The 22,545-nt window shown below is 38.4% G+C and overlaps 2 protein-coding genes across 3 annotated transcripts in view; both read right to left on the bottom strand.

Annotated features, from left to right (window-relative positions):
• Nucleotides 1–401: 401 nt before the first annotated feature.
• Nucleotides 402–3,055, bottom strand: uts1 (urotensin 1). Its single transcript, XM_066677593.1, has 2 exons — nt 2,920–3,055; nt 402–1,733 (listed from the first exon to the last, which is right to left on the bottom strand). The coding sequence occupies exon 2, from the start codon at nt 1,716–1,718 to the stop codon at nt 1,230–1,232; it is 489 nt and encodes a 162-aa protein (XP_066533690.1). The 5' UTR covers nt 1,719–1,733; nt 2,920–3,055; the 3' UTR covers nt 402–1,229.
• Nucleotides 3,056–12,913: 9,858 nt separating this feature from the next.
• mpv17 (mitochondrial inner membrane protein MPV17) overlaps nt 12,914–22,545 on the bottom strand; it is a 47,446-nt gene continuing 37,814 nt past the window's right edge. For both annotated transcript variants that reach the window (XM_066677043.1, XM_066677042.1), the window contains 3 exons: nt 18,296–18,328; nt 15,051–15,103; nt 12,914–14,908 (listed from right to left, as the gene is read on the bottom strand). In XM_066677043.1, coding sequence (XP_066533140.1) covers nt 14,839–14,908; nt 15,051–15,103; nt 18,296–18,328 — 156 coding nt within the window. In that variant the 3' untranslated portion in view covers nt 12,914–14,838. The remainder of the gene's footprint in view (nt 14,909–15,050; nt 15,104–18,295; nt 18,329–22,545) is intronic.

Genomic DNA, 22,545 nt, shown 5'->3' with positions numbered 1-22,545 from the left:
TAGTAAGATCTGTATTCCTGCTGGGTTTGACCTTACAAACATTGGGTAAAGATTTCATAGAGCATTTCTTCTTGAGGCTAATCCCTGGGTCTCCTCGCAGTCTAGGCACGCCCCTGTTAGCTGCTATGAACAGATAGAGATAAATGGCCACACTTAACACATGTAAAAAAAAAAAAAAATTGAAAACCGCTTAAAAATGGAGATGTGTTTTTAATCGGATTTGTAAGAGGTGTCTAAGAGGGTTCACGCACTTGGAAAAGCATTTGGTATCATTTATTTTTGCATTTTCATGGTGGAAATACAAAGTAATTTTTTTGCGTTTTGTCAATTTATATATATATATATATATATATATATATATATATATATATATATATATATATATACACACACGCACACACACTGTACACTGGAGTTAAAATGACTTCGGCATATAATAGGACACAAATCATTGGGTCATTTGTCGTTTGGCTACGATTTATATTCTATCTACCTTCCCCATAACCATGCAGTTCTGCTCATGGCGCCATTTCTGTGCACTTATGTTAATAGCTTTATTTAACATGGATGAGATTAAGAAACTGGCACATGGACACATTGGAGTGGCAGAATCGAGACCGGGAACCCACATTAAGGCCACAAAAGCTTCTTTGTTTTTTATTTAAAATGATAAAATCCTATTGTCCACATCCCTGCACAAGCCACATCTTCTTGACTACTGCAGAATAGTCAAAGTCCTGTGCTGTATTTATGTGATTTGACTTCACAATTTTGCAGTTCCTTAAACCCTATTTCATGAACTGTTGAGTTGATTTGATTAAAATATGTATGTCACCATTTACCTGTGAATGTAGTATATCACATCAACACAATTATTGCCAAAGGTCACATAAAACACAAAACTGTGCTGAACAAATTTGGTTGTTGTAGATGCAGAAATGCTCAACTCATTTGAGTCAATTCAGTGCCATACTTTTTTCATGGTTGTGTAAAACCAAAACAAATATGGAACTGCATGATCAGAGAAAGAGCTCAGATACTGTAGATGTGACCTGGGCAGGAGACACACACACACAAACATTGGATGTCCATCGAGAATAACCATATGGCCGGAAGTACGCCACATTTCCCTCGAATAAAAGCATTAAAGGCTTCCAACGATGCATGCTATGCTATGAACTTGGAGAAAGCGACTTAAGTTCTGAGAAGCTGGGGTGGATCGGCTCCTCCTACTTGCCCACTTCATCCAGGTATTTGCGGTTTAGCTCTGCCTGTTCCCTTTGGTTCTCGATCCGTGCCATTTCAATCATGTTGCGGAGCAGGTGGAAGGTCAGGTCAATCGATATGGGGGGCTCCTCATTCCTCTTGGAGAAGCCCACCAGCTCTTCCCTGGAGATGCTCTGGTCCTCATGCCAGTGTCCTCTCTCTGGAGCCTCGGCGCCTTGCCCCAACCCCTGTCCTAGCTCCAGCTGCACTGCAGGGGGATTTAAGGCTGTGCTTCTGTGAGTGGGCTTCCTCTGCTGCAGATACTGCATGAGCTTCTCTCCCAGCAGATAAGACACAGCACTGTCCCCTGCCCTCAGCAGCACCTCGTCCAGCTGCTTTTTATACCCACGCCCATCCAGAACACTCAGGTCCCAGGGTCGACACACACTGAGGGGTATGTGGGTGGTCAGGAGGACAGTGGCCAGCAAGAGGACAACGGGAATGGGCTTCATGCTGGACACACAGGGCTACAGACAGAAATTTGACAAAAGATTTAAGGCAAATAGATTTTTTTGTCAGACCACATACATTGGAGAACAACAGCTTTACACTGATGTTAAGATGAAAGTAAATGTGAATTGAATACATTCTTGAGAAATTCGCCCTTAAAAAGGTACTGCAATGGTTCTGTTTTAAAGTCAGTAGTAACACAGAAGCCTTAAAACTCAAAGACATCAAAGAGCCATGTGGATGAATGGAATGATATATAGACCTTTAATTTTTATATACTTTAGACATTGTACATTTTTATTTTTCTATTAATATCCTTTTCTGGTAATGCTTTAATTTGGTATATATGCTATAATATTATATTATTATTTATACTTAGTGTTGTAAAGCACTTTGAGTTGCACCTTACCTTATTTGTGCTATATAAATAAAGCCTATTATTATTGTATTGTGATTATTATTAATAGTTTATCACCATAAAAGATTCCATTCTTGTCACAATAATGATTAAAAAGAAACATTTACTGTATATACATTAAAACGTTATTTTAAGTGTATTGTTCTATATAAAATAGGGAAGAGTGATCCAAATGTATAAAACACATCTGGAATTTGGGAGAACTCTGGAAATATATATTTTAAAATTTGTCCAAAAACTATACAGTCAGGAAAAACAGGCATGTTTTGTTCACTAAAAATACAACCAGTTTAAATGTACCCTCAAATATTTGTTCCCTAGAATTACTCTACATTCACCCTTCCTCATGAAAAAGTAGATCTTTCTGTGAGATTTCATATTAAAAGCCTTTTAAATAAAAAACCATGAAGCCTGGAGTTTAAAAGCGTGTATAAAATCAATGAAACATAAAAATATTCTATTATAATTTAATATGGTACAAATATGTTGCCTGATTAAATACACTAGGATGTACTCTTATATGGTCCACCACAGAGTGTGTACAACAGGTGGTCCATTAGAGAGAAGAAACAATTTACCACGCAAACAAACAAACTAATGTTCCCTCGAAGAATATTTATTTTTATTTATTTATTTTTTTAAACGTGTAGCGAAGTAAAATCGGGTTTATTGAGCATTAGCCAATAGGAAAATAGAGTGTCAAAGAAGACAGGAAAAAATAAACAAATAACAATGAAATAACCCACATCAGCTGCCCTTCACAGGGTACAGAGAAAGAAACTTACTGAGCGCGTTCCGAGTCTTCAGGAGTTGAGACGGTGTGTGAGGTTAGAGTCTAGACTTGAAGAGGATGAGTCCTTCCACACAGCTTTGGGAGTGGAGCGCCTGCAGCTGAGAGGTTATATACATCCAAGATAGCCCCATTGACGTCAGTGCGAGTGCATAAACCCCGCTGTAAATGAGGCAGCTCAGGACGCGTCCGGACGGAGACTAGGCTCTGCGGGAACAGAACGAGACTCCGAGAGAGAGAGAAAGAGTTAAAGTCCGCTCACGCCGAAAAAGAGAACAGAAATTTCTCCTGTTAGAGCTCGAAGGACTCACACTACAAGCTTTGCTCATATTGAGTCTAAACCGTCCTCACACAGGTTACATAGCCGAAGTTTGTCATTGGATTGCCTTGTGTGTGTGTGTGTGTGTGTGTATGAGGGAGAGAGAAAGAGGATAGAAAGCGGAGCTCTATGGGGGAACTGACACTCAAAGGTGTCCACGGTACTAAGCCCCTCATGACTGGACTGTGGAACCGCAGAACTGCATTCCCAGGAGAGGGATCTCCATCCTAAACCGTTAGGATTTGCGAGTGTGGTGGTGTATGAGATTCAGGACTAACCATCCAACATCCAAACCTGATCCCACTGGTGTTCTTAAGGCTGAATGCCATTCTCCCATGCCATTTCAGCAGTTCCCTACGAATAGTGCAAATATTTGTAACACTTGAGAGTCCTCTGCTTTAATTGTAGCTTCATGTTTGTGGTACAGGTTTGGAGTCCATAGCATTCCTATAACAGAAGTTTTGCCCTCTTTACGTTATTCTAGTCTCATGGGCTGCCTACCTTACACTGAAATTTTCATGGACTCCTAACTATTCTTCTACTACTACTACTACTAATAATAATAACACTATCTTCATCATTGCTTACATTACACATGCTATGATTGTATCATTACCCATGAGCATAACAGCAGACCTATATGATGTATAGGGCCCATTTATTTTGGTCAATAATTTGTAAGTAGATTGACCAACAGAAGATAGGTCCATCCTTGTGAGCCTTAGTTCCTGCCTAGGTTTCTTCCTCAGCGCTGAGGGAGTTTTTCCTTGCTACTGTTAGATGTTATATATTTCTGAAGCTGAAGAATGGTTCAAACTGCTGCATGAGATCATTAAATGTTGAGCAGAGGTTTGGTCATAAAATTAGAATAACATGGAAAAAGTTGATTTATTTCAGTAATTCCACTGAAAACGTGAACCTTGTATATTAGACTTATTCCGTACACACAGACTGATACATTTCAAGTGTTTATTTCTTTTTATTTGAAGATTATAACTGACAACTAATGAAAACCCCAAATTCAGTATCTCAGAAAATTACAAAAAAAAAAAAAATACTTAGTTGGGGCTTATTTTCCCTGAATTAGTGCAGCAGTGTGACGTGGCATGGAGTGGATCAGTCTGGCGTATTGCATCTTCCTATTCACAATACCCAATAGATTTTCTTGGGGGGTTAAGGTCAGGCGAGTTTGCTGGCCAATTAAGAACCGGGAGACCATGGTCCTTAAACAATTTACCATTTAGTCCTGTTGGAAAATGAAATTGCATCTCCATAAAGTTGGTCAGCAGCAGGAAGCATGAAGTGCTCTAAAACCTCAGAAAACACAGTGGACAAACACCAGCAGATGACATGGCACCCCAAACCATCACTGACTGTGGAAATTTTACACTGGACCGCAAGTTGGATTCTGTGACTCTCATCTCTTCCTCCAGACTCTGGGACCTTGCAACTCTGGAGAATGCACTAGCTCCGATATCAACTACCCTCGCTTCTATCCGCCAACTGGCAGACTCACAGAACCAACGTATCACAGATTTAGAATCTGCGTTATCAAGCTACAGCAATAGGATTGTTAACATGGAAGAGACACTCACTCAACTAAAGACAGACAACAGACGTCTCGTCGATAAAGTGAACGACCTAGAAAACCATTGTAGACGCTCCAATATGTGGATTATAGGCCTGCCGGTGGGAGCTGAATGCTCAGATGCAGTGGGCTTTGTAGCCGATCTGCTTTCAGAAACGCTGGGCCTGGAATGTCTTCCTACACAGAATTCGTAGAGTGGACAATACGCACTCGAAATCCAGAGCAATGATCGTTCGCTTCCATTATTTTCAGGACAAAGATAAAGTGCTTCGGAAGAGCAGAGAAATCGCGAACCACCTTACTTTCAAAGACAGGAAGATCAGCTTTTTCCCAGATTTCAGTGCCAGTGTCGTCCAGAGGAGAGCGGGTTTCAAACAAGTGAAGTCTCGACTAATTGAAAGAGGGATGAATTTTGGAGTTCAGTACCCTGCTCGTCTGTGGATCCTGTTTGACATCAACAAACGCTTTTTCGAAACTCCCCAGGATGCACAGACGTTTCTGGACCGTCTGAATCCTCCAGAGTGAGAATGTTCGGAGCTAAATATTCATCTGTACCAGAAGTGTCACACGAAGCGGTTATTATAGCTCCAAATATCCTTAACTTTCATTATGTTGTCGCTCTGTTATTCCCTTTATTATCAGTTTATTTCGCATGGAGCCCCTTGTTGATATAATCTAAATCTTTTGTCTTAATGACAGTATTAGTTAAATGGGAACCAAAAGGTTTTGTTGGCCCGCTGCCGTCTTTGTTTGGGGAAAGGGGCTTAGGGCATAAAGTGTATATTTGTTACACCTTAAGTGGAAATCTGTTAGCACACACATATGATGTAATCAAGGAGACATATATGCAAACCCTTTGTTGGTGATATTACTTTTGCAAACAAACTACTATCCTCAATACCTGATTATGGATACCCACACTTTATTTTTCGGAGGAGACCTCAATTGTGTTATTGACCCCCTGTTGGACCATTCAAACCCAAAATTTCTAACACCCTCAGCGATGTCTAAAGTCTTTTCTTTTATGAACAGAAACGGCATGGTTGATCCTTGGAGACACTATAATCCCAACAGAAAGAAATTCTCATTTTACTCCATGGTCCACCAAACTTTCTCACGTATAGACTACTTTTTTATTGACTGTAAACTAATAACAGCTGTAACCAGAACAGAATACTTGCCGGCCGTCATCTCTGATCACAATCCCTTATTACTCAAAATGAATCTTTCTCACTTTCCCCAACCCAAAGCTAACTGGAGACTTGATCCTCTTTTACTTTCGGATAAGGTATTTATTATATATATATATATATATATATATATACATATATATACATATATATATATATATCCTCTGCTATAGATACATTGTTAAGTATAAATAAAACAGACGGAATTTCACATTCGCTGCTCTGGGAATCCTTAAAAGCTTATCTTCGAGGCCAAATAATCTCCTACTCAGCCCATGTTTATAAGGCTCAACACACAGAGCTCGACAACTTAATAAATTCCATTACAAACTTAGACAATCAGATCTCTTCTAATTTTAATCCCCACCTACTCAAAAAGAAAATTGAACTACAAGCTAAATTTAACTTACTATCTACAACTACTAATATGAATATGGAGAAAAAGCCAATCGGCTGTTGGCTCATCAACTAAAACAGAAAGAATCTTCCAGATGGATCGATAAAATTAAAAATGAGGCTGGAGATATCATTTCTGATCCCTTAGAAATCAATAATACCTTCCTTGCATACTACTCTACCCTTTATAAGACAGAGTTCCCAACAGGTGGTTCATTTATGGAAAAATTTTTGACGATATACAAATTCCTAAGTTAAATCCACATGCAATGTATCAGTTAGAGACCCCCCTCACACTAGAATATATTATTAAAACCATTCATAGTATGCACAATCACAAAACCCCAGGCCCAGATGGGTATCCAGCAGATTTTTTTTAAATTTAGCAATCAATTAGCTAGCACCCATACTTTTAGAAATGTATAATGAAGCATTTCAAGATAGATTTCTTCCTTCTACACTTACACAAGCAACCATAATTTTACTTCCAAAGAAAGGAAAAGACCCAATAGAATACACATCATACAGGCCCATATCACTTTTAAACAGACTTTAAAATTCTATCCAAAACTTTAGCAACTAGACTGAGTCCGTTTATGCCATCCATCATTGCCGAAGTACAGACCGGTTTTATACCTGGACGACATCTTTTTTCCAACATAAGGAAGTTGTTAAGCATAGTTTACACCTCTTCGCAATCAGACGATTCTGAGGCTGTAATTTCATTAGATGCCGAAACAGCTTTTGACCGGATCGAATGGCAATATCTGTTTACTACCCTTAGAAAGTTTGGTTTTGGAAACAACTTAATTAATTGGATCCAACTTTTATACGCCTCTCCACAAGCAAGTGTTTGCACCAACAACAACAGATCAAAATACTTTTCGCTAACTAGAGGTACACGCCAAGGTTGCCCATTGTCTCCTTTATTATTTGCAATTGGATTAGAGCCACTTTCTATAGTTTTAAGAACATCCTCTATTTTCCATGGTATTTTTAGAAATAATCGCGAATACCGACTGTCTTAATATGCTGATGATCTTGTACTGTTTGTTTCCAGTCCACTGACATCCACCCCTAAAATATTTTCTATTCTCGAAAAATTTGGTAGCTTCTCAGGTTATAAATTAAATTATCAAAAAAGTGAATATTTTCCCATCACTCAACAAGTCCCCTCCTCTCAGCTATCTACGTTACATTTTTGTATCTCTGAATCAGGCTTCAAATATCTAGGCATCTTCATTACTCCTATATTCTCCGAACTACACAAAGCCAATTTAGACACACTAATCCTTAAAACAAAATCAGACCTCCAGAAAAGGAAAAGTCTCCCTCTTACTCTTATGGGTAGAATACATGTGATCAAGATGACAGTATTACCTAAATTTTTATTTATCTTTCAATGTATTCCTTTATTTATACCCACAATCCACAAACCAGCTTATTTCTTCCTTTATATGGAATGGTAAACCTCCCAGAATAAGTTTAAAAGCTCTTCAAAATTCTCGCTCACAAGGTGGCTTAACTTTACCCAATTTTCTCTATTACTATTGGGCGGCTAACATCCAGAAAATCATCTTTTGGCTTCAGACCCCTGAAGCTGACTGGTGCCTTCTTGAGGCCTCTTCATGCCGTCATTTTTTCAATTCCAGCCCTAGTACACTCTTCACTTCCCATAGTATTGGGCAAAAAAATTTCCAACCCTATAGTCTATTCAACTTTATGAATATGGTCCCAATTTCATTCGCACATTAAAGCCCCTCATTTTTCCTTAAATGCTCCTATTAGAAACAACCATCTTTTTCTTCCATCTGTTATGGACTCTTCTTATGCACCTTGGCAAAATTGTGGCTAAGTCAGGTTCAGAGACCTATTCGATGAGAATTCGAAAATTTTCCTCACGTTTTCTGACCTTCGTAAAAAATTTAATCTTCCTGAGCGGAACTTATTCCGATACTTTCAAGTCAGAAAATTTGTACACACCCACTGCCCATCATTTCCAGTTCTTCCTGAAGTTGACCCCATTCACTTTTTAGATAAATTCACACACAGCCAGAAAGGTCTAATCTCTCATTTGTACAGTCATATTTTGACTCAAAATAGTGAAGACTTTGCGTCAAAGCAGAGGTCTAAATGGGAGGGGGAACTAGATACCAGGTTTGACGATGAGTGGTGGGAGACGGCCTTAAGCCGGGTTCATTCTTCAGCTTCTTGTGCTCGTCTTAAACTCATTCAATTGGTGCGGTGGTATACCTGCTAATTTAACACACATGTTCTGGGCATGTCACAAACTCCAGTCTTACTAGATCTCCATTTTTAAAGTGATATCTAATATCATTAAGGTTACTATAACACCATCGCCTCTGGTTACTATTTTAGGGACTCTGGATAACTCTTTGCAATTATCCTCTAAACAATCAGACATTATCGCTTACCCTATGAGGCTCAACGGACCGCGTCTACTTCTACTGGAGCACTTTTATTGACTATATTGCATCTTTGACAACTCTCCCCTCTTTCTGAATAAATATATATTTTACAGCTGTTTAGTACTTACCTATTCAAAGAGAAAAGGTTTATATGAATTATATTTATTTATTTTATTTTTTATGAATTTTTTCTATTTTTTTATTTTTTTTCTCCATACAGATGTGTGTGTATATACATTGTGCAATGGGTAGGGTGGGGTGGGTTGGGTTGTTAATATGTTATGTTTACTGTAAAGTGTTCTCTGGAAAAAATCCATAAATAAAGCTTTAAAAAAAAAAAATAGTGTGGCTTGACACAAGGAATGTGACAGCTGAAACCCATGTCTTGCATACGTCTGTGCGTGGTGGTTCTTGAAGCACTGACTCAAGTTGCAGTCCAGTCTTTGTGAATCTTCCCCCACATTTTTGAATGGGTTTTGTTTCATAATCCTCTCCAGGGTGCGGTTATCCCTATTTTATTTAGTGGTTAGCATGTTCGCCTCCCAGCGCTGGGATCTTGGGTTCAAGTCCCATCTGGGTGGAGTTTCCATGTTCTCCCCGTGTCTGCGTGGGTTTCCTCCGGGGGCTCCGGTTTCCTCCCACAGTCCAAAAACATGGAGGGTAGGTGAAATGACTTCTCTAATAACTGTCCTGCTGTGTGAATGAATGTCTTTATGTGTGAGTGAATGTGTGTGTGAGCCCAGATATGGATTGGTGCTGTGTCCTGGGTGAAACCCTATTGCCCGATTCAGTCCTCCAGGTGGACAGTCGTTCCTGGTCGAGAGTACGCTGTGCGCGTTTGGCTGCCGCTTCTCACCAGTGTGTGTGTGGATTGAGTGTTCTGAGCAGTGTGGATTGCAAAGCGTCCTTGGGTGTCTAGAAAGGCTCTATATAAGTGTAAAGATACATACATGCTTGTATGCTTGTGCTTTTTTCCACCACATCTTTTTCTTCCCTTTGCCTCTCTATTAATGTGCTTGGACACAGAGCTCTGAACAGCCAGCCTCTTTAACAATGAGCTTTTGTGTCTTGCCTTGTGTAAGGTGTCAATGGTCATCTTTTGGACTACTGTGAAGTCAGCAGTCTTCCCCATGATTGTGTAGCCTACAGAACTAGACTGAGAGACCGTTTAAAGGCCTTTGTAGGTGTTTTGAGTTAATTAGCTGATTAGGGTGTGGCAACAGGCGTCTTCAATATTAAACCTTTTCACAATATTCTAATTTTGAGATAATGAATTTGAGGTTTTCATTAGATTTCATTAATTATAATCATCAAATTAAAAGAAATAAACACTTGAAATATACCAGTCTGTGTGTAATGAATGAGTATAATATACAAGTTTCACTTTCTGAATGGAATTATTGAAATAAATCAACTTTTTCATGATATTCTCATTTTATGACCAGTACATGTATGTGAAGATTTAGATGGAGCTTTCTCTGTGAAAGGGTTGGGAGGACTTGATGTGTGAACTGAGTTTGTTGTCCTGTCTGCACTTTTTTCTTTGTGGTTGCAGTGGAACAAGTTGAACAGTTGAGGTTTGTAACATAGAAAAATCTTTATAGGCTTTGCCACATAAAAGAATGGGGAGGCAAGGGAGAGGGGGATGATTTCCTACTGTCCTCCATAATTTACATAGTGCAGAGCCCAAAGTCAATGGAGGTCAATAGAGCATCACCACGATGTTGAAGTTGTAATTTTAAGGCAAATATATTATATAGTAATATGTAAGATTTAGGTTTTGCCCCTGTGGCTCCCCCTAGTGTAGTTGATTGTCTGTTTGCATACTCAAAACCAGCCCAATATGTTTACGAAACCCTGGTGTCAGTACACAGGTAAAAAACGGTGTCTTTTCCAGTATGCAAAGCTTCTTCTCTCTCTCTGCTCATGACAGAGCAAAGGCACCTGGAGATTTAGACAATGGAGAGAACTCCAAACACTGAAAAGCATGAATCAAGATGAGGATATTGCTCTATTTCTGCTCCATAGATGGCCAATATAAACTTATTTTTGTTATTTTTAATTCCTTAAGGTGGAATGTCTTAAGATTTAGGAGACAGCTAACTGCATGAAAGTAAACCAAAGTCAAAAGGACTACAACACTAAATAACTCAAGTTAAAAATAAGTTTGTGATAATTCAAAGAGTGATTAAAAACTTACAGCCATGTAGAAACAAGTCATCTTTTCCTCTCAAACATACCATTCTACCTTAAAACTCACAGAGCTTCTGAATATAAACAAACTAAAGGACATTTGTAGACATCCCCTTTAAGGGTTTAAACCACACCCATTCATCATCCTTTGCCTCATCTTCAACCAACAATTCATTATAACATCTATATATGGACCTAAGATTGTCCAAGTATTAAAATATTCTTCATCTGCTTAAAGACATGACATGTCTCCTGTATGTTTAAGTATAAGATTTTTCCGTTTTTTTTTTTTTCTTTAGATGCATACTCACTCAATTCTAGTCTTATGGCTGCATTTAGGGGCTAGACCTGACATGGACCTCAACACATTTTTTATAGTGTCAGCCATGCTTGTTTTTTAATTAAAGCTGGAGCAAACCAGTTTATCCAACACCATCACCCTACCTCATGTCTTGTTCACATATAAGAAAACCCACACTAGCTACCTTGATGTTCCTTCTGGCTTCATCGAGGCTCTTTTTGTTGGAAGTCTTCTCTACTGCCTTCCATAATTTCTTTGTTTCTTTGCACATATACTGTTTGGGCCACTTCAAGCTCACCTCTTTTCTGAAATGTTGGCATATGTGCTCAATACAGAACATGTCTTTTAGTGTCCATATACATGACAGTTCTGTGTTTTACAGGACAACTTATTTGGTGGGGCTAAAGTAATTATTTTATTTTTTAAAATCTGGTCTAATGATGCCACTGTCAAGTCTTAATTTCTATCCCTTCGAACAATCTAGTCTTTTCAGAGAGTCTCCTATAGCATGACTCTTTAAAGCACCCAAGGGTACATATTCTTTATTCTATTATAATTGTAGTAAACAATCTATTGATTTCAAAAGCCCAATTTCATTTCCAGGATTCCTTTTACTTTACACACTTTTATAACGAAATCTTATAAATATTCAACTCTCCCACTGAAGAGAATGTAATGTACTTTTAGGGAACACAATAGGGTTTTAAAACTGCTGTTGTTCTTTTAAAGGTACATTTAAACATTTTGACCCGTTTCTCTTAGCATCACCACAAAACAAATCCCTGTAGGCAGGACTGTGACTCCATTGGCTGCAGAACTAAATGATGGACAGGTAACTCTGGCTGCTGATTGGCTATATAAAAGTGACGAGAATGAGAAACGCATTCTCTATTTAGGAGCTGTGGATTATCTGCCCCTCCTTCCAGCTGAGGGAGAGTAGAGTGTCTCAAAGAAATCATGGTATTAACAGTCTCACCTCAAAAATACGAGATAAAAATACAAGACACTAGTGAGTCCAAAACACAACACTGCTTTTAGTGTCCAAATATGGGATGGTTGGTGACCCTAATCACATCCCCTCTCACTACAACTCCAAATCTGACTCGCGGGAATGTGGGTTTGTCTGGAAAAATCAGAAAGTAATGTGTCCGCAAACGTGCACTCATGCACGGGAGTTAACTCTGGCTGAATGGCTGGGTCAGGCCCACCCGTGGCTACACCCCTAGTCACAACAAATAAAAACATGGCTCTGCTCAGATCAGCAGTTAGAACACCGTTAGCTGTTAGACAGACCGTGAGCGGGAGACACTCCTCTCGCTCTGCTGCTATTCTGCTCCTAGAGACGGAGCTGCGGGAGTCACAGGGTCTCTGCTCCAGAGCTGGAGCGTTGAGAGACGGGGCTCTCTCTATGTGGCTCCTCTGCTCCAGAGATGAAGCTGCAGGAGAAACAGCTCCCTCGACACAGCTCCTGTTCCCTGAGACGGAGCAGAACAGTCTGTCTGCATTGCAGTTCACACAGATCAAAATGTGCAAAAAGTGCTACCAAAGACACATTTGCTTTATGTTGAATTAATTTATTTTTCTTAAGTCCTGAACTGAGATCACATAATTGATTGAGACATTCAGCTTTATTCAAACAGTAAACACATGAGTTATGAATGTATGACACAGGACTGAGAAACAGCGAAACATCACGTGTGGCGTCACTTAACAAGCAGATACAAAGTATGTGAAGTTCAAACTGCGGTTCTTTGTAGAACAAACCTGGTGAGTTCAACTCGCGAGTACAAACTCCAGAGGACAGGAGGACGCTATGGTCATTTTGTAATTGGAACGCTAAACATACTTAACTCACTTTCACAGAGATGGGAAAAAGGCCATTACACTGAGGTTGGTGCAAAATGCATTTTGGGATATCAGAATCTCTCGAATCTACAGAAGTCACGTCCCAGTGCATCCTCTACATTACAAGCAGAGAATGAAAACATCCTGGTATTTGGACTGTACTTGGCTAGATGTGGACTTTTAAAATGGAACAGTACTTGGGCTACAACTGATTACATTTCCCGAGAACACGAGAATGTAAAAACACACAAGAATGCATATTGAGCTAAAGTGAAGTCGTGATGAGGACCCACTACCGTGGCCAGCAAAGTCAGATCACAACAACATTTACAATGTGTTTACAGGAGCAGGAGCAAGTGTGAGCTTGCCACCTAGAGGAAATGGAGGATCAGACTTAAGATCGACCTCAATTAAGATAAAACAGATGAGTAAAATAATGTTTTTTAAAAAGAATAGGTTGCTCTCAAGAGTTCAGTGAATTCCAGTGTGGTACAGTGATGGTATACCACCTGTAAATTTGTGAAATTCTACTAAATATTCAACAGTCAACTGTCGGTGGTATTATAATAAAGTGAAAATGATTGGGAATGACAGCAACTCAGCCACATAGTGGAAGGCCACATAAAATGACAGAGCATGGTCAGCAGTTGCTGAGGTGCATAGTGCACAGATGTCACCAACTTTCTGCAGTCAATCTTGACAGACCTCCAAATTTCATATGGCCTTCAGATTAGCTTAGGAACAGTGCATGCAGAGCTTCATGGAATAGATTTCCTTGGCCAACTGCTGCATACAAGCCTTACATTACCAAGCACAATGCAAAGCATCAGATTACATGGTGTAAAGGAGTTGGGCTCTGCCCCCTAGTTCCAGTGATAAGGACTCAATGTTTCAGCATACCATGAGATTTTGGACAATTTCATGCTCCCAAATTTGTGGGAATAGTGTGGGGATGGCCCCTTCCTGTTTAAATATGACTGCACACCAGTGCACAAAGCAAGACATGGATGAGCAAGTTTGGTATGGAAGAACTTGACTGGGCTGCACAGAGTACTGATCTTCACCCAATATAACACATTTGGGATAAATTGGAGATTGCGAGCCAGGCCTTCTCATCCAAAATCAGTGTCTGATCTCACAAGTGCACTTCTGGAAGAGTGGTCAATTCAGCCTTCAATAATAACAAACTAAATTATTTTATAGGTACTATTTATAACAATTAAAAGGCTATTGGGAAAGACTGTAACTGGCAAGACGTGTTTTTTTTATATATATGGAATATTGAAATGTTGCACTAAAGTCATATATCCCAAAATACACTGGAAAAGGAAACCTTGCAGGTATTAGTTTATGTGCTTCTTAACAAGTCTCCTTTAGAATAAAGGGACAGAATGAGGCTAAAGGAAGCACACTAGTAAAGAATTATTTTATTCAAAATTTAGGATACACGTGTCATGTGCATATAAACACTACATAGTACTGACAATTATACAAAAAATAAAATACAACTTAATTGTGTTAACATAATCATAGCGATTTTCTGTTAAATCCTGTTTCCCTCCTAAAATGTATCATGACCACTCTTAAGCATTGCATTCCAACAAAGACATTTTTTACGTACGATATAAGAAAAGGGACTTGTGAGAAGTTTCATTATAACTTATTGGCTTTCCAGGAAAGGTAGGAATTCCAAACCACAGCAACAATTTGGACAACGGCTAATCTGCAAACAGCAAACACAGAAAAAAGAAGAAAAAATTTATCAGCATTTCAGATGATATATGGTGATTACATGGAAATTCTATTACATCTTCAAACACACACAAGAACATTCACAATGAAGCATTATTCTAGATGTCTCTTACCTGTGATGAAGTGGGATGAAATAAAAGTTGGCAATCTGAACAGCTGGCCACAGCTGATAAAAATCAGACCCAAAATTTTGTGGATTAGTTTCAGAGCATTAGAACCAGACGGTATACACAGCAGTTCTAATTCATCAAAACTGTATAAAAATGAGTGTTATGCTTGACCATGCTGAATGATGTACGAACTATTCATTTTCTGATTCATAACATTTTCGTACAAGGTGGGACAAGTGGTGTTTCAGAACAGCTTATGAATCAGTTTCAATGTGTGAAATCAAGTGTTGCCTGTCTGAGCCTCATTTCCATATAACTTACATGAAGCCAGCCCTACTTCATGAAAATGTTTGGGTAGTGAGCAAATGATAATATGGTATTCTTAGGCTTGTGAGACAGAGGATAGTCTGGTTGGAGAAATATACCAAAGAGGAAACTGATGAATATCATAATGGCCAGTGAAATTAATATGCCCTATTTTTACGATGAAATGTGACTCTACACAACTTTAAAAAGTAAAGAACAAATGCTCAAAAATGAGTGTTCTATTTAAATGAGGGAAACCATTGTGAAAACAAGTATTCTGTTATACATGCACAGCTTGTATAATCTCCACAGAAAAGCATGAAGCGATACTGAGCAGCACATTTCAATGACAAATCTGTAATACAGACAGTCAGTTAGTTTACAACGCTAATACTGATGCTATTTGCCATTCAGCATTCTTATCTGAATTTCTGGTTCCACCTTAAATAGGCGATTATTTAAAGCTAAAGTTAGTGTTGCAGAAATGCTTATTCTCAATTTTATTGATTTTAAACTCAAATAAAATGGCTTTTGCATCCTTTAATCTGTTAAATTTATCTGTCTAAAACTCAAACTGCAGAGTTCACATGTCTCATCTGCTCTGTTAATTAATTTTATTTATTTAAAACACACGTTTGCATCTGTGGTCGTAACTCACTTATTTGTTAAAAACACACAAATCACAGAGTTTAATCTGTTATCTGCTCTTCAAACACATACATCTTTTACACCTTTTATCCATACATAAGCATCTTTACATTTACAGTTCTTTAGAACTGACTTGCTTACCTGTTAAGGAGAAAACAGCCAAATCTGCATGCCTCTTATAGTCTATAGGCTCTAACATGCCTACATCTTTCAAATCCATCACCATTATTTTCTCTCATTTTACTATGTATTTGGTCATAGAGCTTTTTAGCAGGATGCCAAAGCTTTATTTTTCAATAAAATCTAGCGTCTCTCTTCCACTGCTCCCTTTTTTTTTTTTACCTGACATTTTTTATTTATGGTTTTATTTATGGAATCCAGTTACCAATAGGACTCTGCCCTGGAATGGGCATTTCTCAAAGAGGAATATCTTGGCTGAAGCACTGCTCTCAGGGATGCCAGTGATTTAACTTAGCATGTTTCCTTAATCTCAGATGAAATATACTGGCTATTTTATTATTTAGTACACTTAATCTATTACAGATGGTTTCTAAAATTAATATTACCACTGTTTTAAATAAATAAATAAATACTGAAGATTAGTCTGCTGCTTAAAAATGATAGTTAAACATGGACTAATTGAACTTGGCTAAAGAAAGCATGGATGGAGGGAGATACGGACTGAAACAATGGTAAGGATTATAAAATGCCTTTAAAAAGGAAACACAACATGGCATGCAGCAAAAGTGCTGAACACACTAACACTGGCCCTTGTTCATCAGTAACTCTCAAAAACCTGATTCTAACACTTTGTCTTTGAGTTCCACTGACTCAAAGTGCAACTTTGGCCATTATAAACACACAGCAAATTTCAGAATCATTGTCTAACACTAAAAAAAGGGCTATTTCGGCTAAAGTTAGCAGACTCAAACCCTGGGTGACTGCTCAGAACGCGCAAAAACCTGATAACACTTTCATCAACAGAACTTATCACTAACTAAATGAGCAACACATGGAAAAAGGGCAAGAAATACTTAATACTCCAACTTGTGTCTTCATGTCTGTTAGAGCTCACTCTACTAAGTAAAAACAGTTCAATATTAACTCTAACAGCCGCTCACTCTCTTGCTCTCTCTGCCATGTCTATATTTGGAAAACCAAGCTAGATTCTCCTTGTAGTGAGGTAAACACCCATGAGTTATGTGCCGAAAAGCGTTACACATTTCTTGCGCGAGATCTATGCCCCGTGGTTGTGAAGTTTCATGGCCAAGTTTTTTTTTTTTTTTGAGAGAAGGCCTGGGAGCTGTGAGAGAGGCACTATTCTTCCAATTACAGTCCGGAGGATCTTCACAATCTTTTTAAAGCTGTCATTTTTTAGGTAAAAATAAAGGGATAGTGTTCCTTTAATGTCCTTTAGGTGTAGTTAACATTTTTGACAAGTGGTTGTATGTTTAACTTCAGAAAAAAATGTTGGATGAGCAAGTATCCACAAACTTCTGGCCATATAGTGTACAGATGTGTCAGTACTAAGAACTTTGTCTGACTGTGGTGTCTAGACACTGCTTGAAATTTGAACAATTTCTGGTACGGAAATTGAATCATTCTTCAAGAAGAAGTGACCCAGTATCACTCTAAAGGGTTCAGGGCTCCTTAAGACTGTAAGAACTGCAATAAACTGGATGTGATCCATCATTTTATTGACTTTATTACAGGGGAAACATCCCAAATAACACAATGATGATAGTGTTAGTACAACTGGATTACTTTGTACATAAACTGCCACCTGCAATCAGTCCACTCCAGGTACATGATGGCTGTATGGTAAATTCACAGCATACTATCTGCTATTGCTTTAATTTAGTATTTATACAGATCCAAAATCTAAATATTAAAGTTTGGTCCATTTTAACACACATAATATATGGCCAAAGCATACCAGCTTGTCCAAGGTTTCTTCTGAAAACAGGATCTATCAGGCAGTTCTTTCCTTCTTTGATGTAGTAACCTTCTATTCTAGGAGGACTTTATGCTAAACACAGGAACAATGCGCAGTGGACTTTTGCCACATAAACAATACTGGAGAACATTATACAATTCATATCCACACTGTTCTCAATTCTATTGGCATTGCTTTTCCATGAAAATTATGCAAGCTCTGTGTTTACAACTGAAACTGTGACAGAAATAAGTGCACATTAAAATAGCTGAAATCACTCAAAAGGCAGTGTGTCTACAAGATTTAAGAATATAGTGTACCCAACTCATGCTTTGAACATGTCCACTCGTAAACTTACATAGTAATTGGAGATCAAGGCATCTTTATAGTCCTGAGGAAAAAAACAAAAACAAACAAACAAACAAAAAAAACATCGGTTAAAACAGGTGCTCAATGTGTCACATGCATTTTGGTGAACATGCATGTCCAGAGTACTTGTTTTCTCTGAAACCCAAGCAAAGAATAGACAGTACAATATTTGTAATAAAATTAGTTCAACTTGATCTGTCTTCTACAGGCAAAATACATTTTTTGAATAGGAAGATTAAGTGAAGTTTTAAGGTATACGTACACAGTTACAGTAAAGCACGTGAAGTTTTATGTGGCTGTGTGCAGCTATATGGAGTTTTATAAACACATTAATGCCACAAAATGTCTCCCCACAATTCCCTTTACCATATTTCAGTTTTTATTTAAGACACACACTCACAAGAAATAAGAAAAACTAAGATGTCCTCCTCTCACTCCTCTCTCACGCATGCATATTGCAACATTAGGAGTCAGTCAGTAAGGGAAAATGCCTCTTCTAGGCCCGCCCATTAGGCAGTCCGGCAAAAATAGATATTAAGCCAAAAAGTTATTTGCACCCCTGCGTTAAAACATTCAAAAAATTTTAGGGAATTATTTGCTATCATAGTAACTATTCTCTGTTTTATCATTTGTGTAAATCTCTCAATTGAAGATTAATTGCTTTTATCTGATTTCACTGTGCTGTAGCCCAGCCTTGTAGAATCTGAATTATCAAATCCTTTACCAGAACAGTTGGGACATGTTCTAAAAACTGAAATTTGTGATTTGTTCATTCACTTAAACCATTATTTAACAAAGAACAAATAAAATATTTTTAGTTTTCCATGAAAAACTTTGTATTTGTTAAATATATACAATTTAGAAACTGATACCTAAGAAAACAAAACAAAACAAAAAGCAACCCTGGGACATATTTTCCACGGGGTCACATCAAATATTAATTTAATTGTAAATAGATAATTTTGATCATTTGGGACTGAGCTGTTCAACAGCCTATGCTCCCTGTTGTCCTATTCCCTTTATAGCGTGGTATTTTTCAACTTTGGCACATAGCATCCATGCTTTCAAAAAAAAACACCCTGTGCACTCGTCTCTTTGCATGAGATTACTAAGTGCAGAAAGTGAAGCACCTAAATACTTTACATTCTTGTGCTGAGAAATGTTATATTTGAGCTGACTGACAATCCTGTTATAAAGTCTGGCACAATGTGGTGAAACATGACCCATCTTTGCTAAGCCTTTTGTGGATTCTTTTTTTAAACGTAATCTTGACGACATCACCTGTTATTAGTTAAAACATTTACTGTGGAAACCTTCAGAACAGTGTTACTTGTATAATCTTTTTCATTCTTATTTTACTTTTGTCCCAACACTTATGAGTGTGCTGCAAATGTATAACCTATTATTTTTATATATAAAATATACCATTTAGTTTGTCAGTGAAAACATTGAAAATTAATTCAATTATAGGTCAAGGGATGAAACAATTCAGAGTTTTTAGCTTTTATTGTGTTTTTAGAAAGTTTCCCAGCATTTCTGGACATGGGATTTGTACATCACAAGTTAAACATGCTTCCTTTTATCCACACTTCAAACTCCTCCTTAAATGCTGTTTTAAAACCAGCTCATGTGTACCAGTGTCTCATCACTAACAACAGTAATGATTTTGAAAGGTCAGCAGAGCAAAAAAACAGTTGTATAATAGAAGGAAAGCCTTTTTTTCTTGCTGGTGTTCCTTGCATTAAAAGTTTCTAATTAAAACCTAACAAGAGACCACCTGGGGTGAACCTGCTGCAGGTGAGACTTGCAGTGGCATTATTTCGCCCTAGTTTGACGTCACACTGATTCAAGCCTGAGGTCTCAAACAGACTAAGAGCAGCAGAAGACAACATAAATATAGAAGAGATGGGTGATAATGTGACAGAATTATTCTTTCTCTCCACTGGCAAAGCACTTCAAAATACTTGCTGGATCTTCTAGAGGCAAGCTTGAGGTAAAAACACAAAAAAAAATTCCCCAAGAGGATGCTTCCAAAGTCTAAAGCCCTAAAAAAAAAAAGTTGTTCCTTTATTTAATTTTTTAAATAAACATTCTCCATACAGAAATTTAGTCTCTTAAACCTATTTGAAATTTGCGAGGACAAAACTGCTTAGAATAATTTATACCTATTAATAGAAATGCCATTAACTGTGAAGTCCAATCCCAGTAATGAAATGCCAATCACACTCACTGGGGGTAAAGACAACAACAAGCTTGTAAGACTGTAAGAGCCTGTTGCAAATATTTCTGTCACCTCATTACACTCCAGACAACTCTATTTCACATCCAGGACGCATAAAGTGTCCAGGAGCTCATAATGAGAGCTGTAATGTTTGGATGAAGAATTTGTTGTTAATCGTGTTGTCTTGAGAGCTAATGCGTCCTTGACCTTTCCAACAATTATTGGCTAAGTCAGTAGTTCTCAGTCGTGATCCTGGTGGGCTACTGCCCTGCATATTATTGAAGAAACCTCTGATCCTAGCACACTTGATTCAACATTTGAGCTAATTAACAAACCCTTCTGAAGTTGAAGTGTGTATGATGAAGGGAGGAGAAAAAGTTCTTTAACCCCCAAATAAGCTGTTATATACAATACGGAATTGCACCCTACGTACACACTAAAACACTCGCTCCATATTGAACCAATGTGCTACATGATTTGTTTCATATATTTGAGTTTAGATTATTAATGATGGATTAATGGTTTGAGACAGTAGCCAGGGTTATTTAATTTCTCCACCCTGAAAAGCAAAAGTGGTTTGACCCTAGAGTTGGGCCTGTGCTAATATTGCAAGCTTTCTGCATTCGCAAGCAAGAATGGGTATTATATATATATATATTTTTTATTATTTTTTTTTTTTTTTTTTTTTTTACACACAACCGTAACGATCTTACATATAAATGTATTATCACGCATGGGATTCTTCACATTGATAAAAGGAAAATTAAGGTTGTACTCAAATGAAAATGTACAGGTGTGTGCTATACACATCTTGCACTCCTGTGCGCTTGGTGTCTCTCTGAATGACTGTTTACATCTCAACATATGTAAATATGCAAACGCTTAGAAAAACTGGTGTAATTCCACTTTATTAGATGTCTGTCCATCTGACAGGATATGCTAAGACAGGAGTTTATAGAGTTAAGAATATTTTGTATGATTATACATTTATATATAATGTTAAGATCATCCATCCATCCATTATCCACTGCTTATCTGGGTCCGGGTCACAGGGGAAGCAGTTGGAGCAAAGAAACCCAGACCTCCCTCTCCCCAGCCACCGCCTCCAGCTCCTCCGGGGGTATACCGAGGCGTTCCCAGGCCAGTCGAGACATGTAGTCTCTCCAGCGCGTTCTTGGTCTGCCCCGGGGCCTCCTCCCCGTGGACATGCCCGGAACATGTCCAGGAGGCATCCGGACCAGATGCCCGAACCACCTCAACTGGCTCCTCTCGACATGGAGGAGCAGTGGCTCCACTCCGAGTCTCTCCCGGACGTCCGAGCTCCTAACCCTGTTTCTAAGGGAGAGTCCAGACACCCTGCAGAGAAAACTCATTTCAGCCGCTTGTACGCGATCTCGTTCTTTTGGTCACTACCTAATACTCGTGACCACAGGTGAGGGTTGGGACATAGATTGAACGGTAAATTGAGAGCTTTGCTTTTCTGCTCAGCTCTCTCTTCACCACAACGGGCTGGTACAGAGCCCGCATTACTGCTGACGCTGAACCGATCCGCCTGTCAATCTCCTGCTCCATCATGTTAAGATCATGTGCATTCAAAAAATAATAATCTTCTTGCTTGCCCAAAATATCAGCACGCATGCATGCAGAATTGCAGCAAAACAATAACATCATATGTTCTGTGCACTATTTTCCTCTCCCATTGGTCATCATGGAAACGGTCGACCATTAAAGACAAAACCTCATTCACTGCAATAAAACCCCAACACAGTTTTCCCTTAGTTAACCTCTGAAACATCTGAGGGCTTTTAGGCAACTCCCTTAAGGTAAGGGAAAATATTCCCTTTAGGTTTATTCTTATGGGGAATATTTAAGGTGTTTTATGCAACCAGCCATTTCTGTACTTATCTGAATTTTCATGTGGTCATATAAACAGTCTGTCTCATGTCAGTTGTGGGCGAGAGCACACCGTTTCACTGCCGTGTTCACTCTACTGCTGTGTCGACGCAGTGGCCTATTTT

The sequence above is a fragment of the Hoplias malabaricus genome, chromosome 7, assembly GCF_029633855.1.
Source record: "Hoplias malabaricus isolate fHopMal1 chromosome 7, fHopMal1.hap1, whole genome shotgun sequence".
In the NCBI taxonomy this organism is placed as follows: Eukaryota; Metazoa; Chordata; class Actinopteri; order Characiformes; family Erythrinidae; genus Hoplias; species Hoplias malabaricus.
This window is presented reverse-complemented; position numbering and strand designations above follow the sequence as displayed.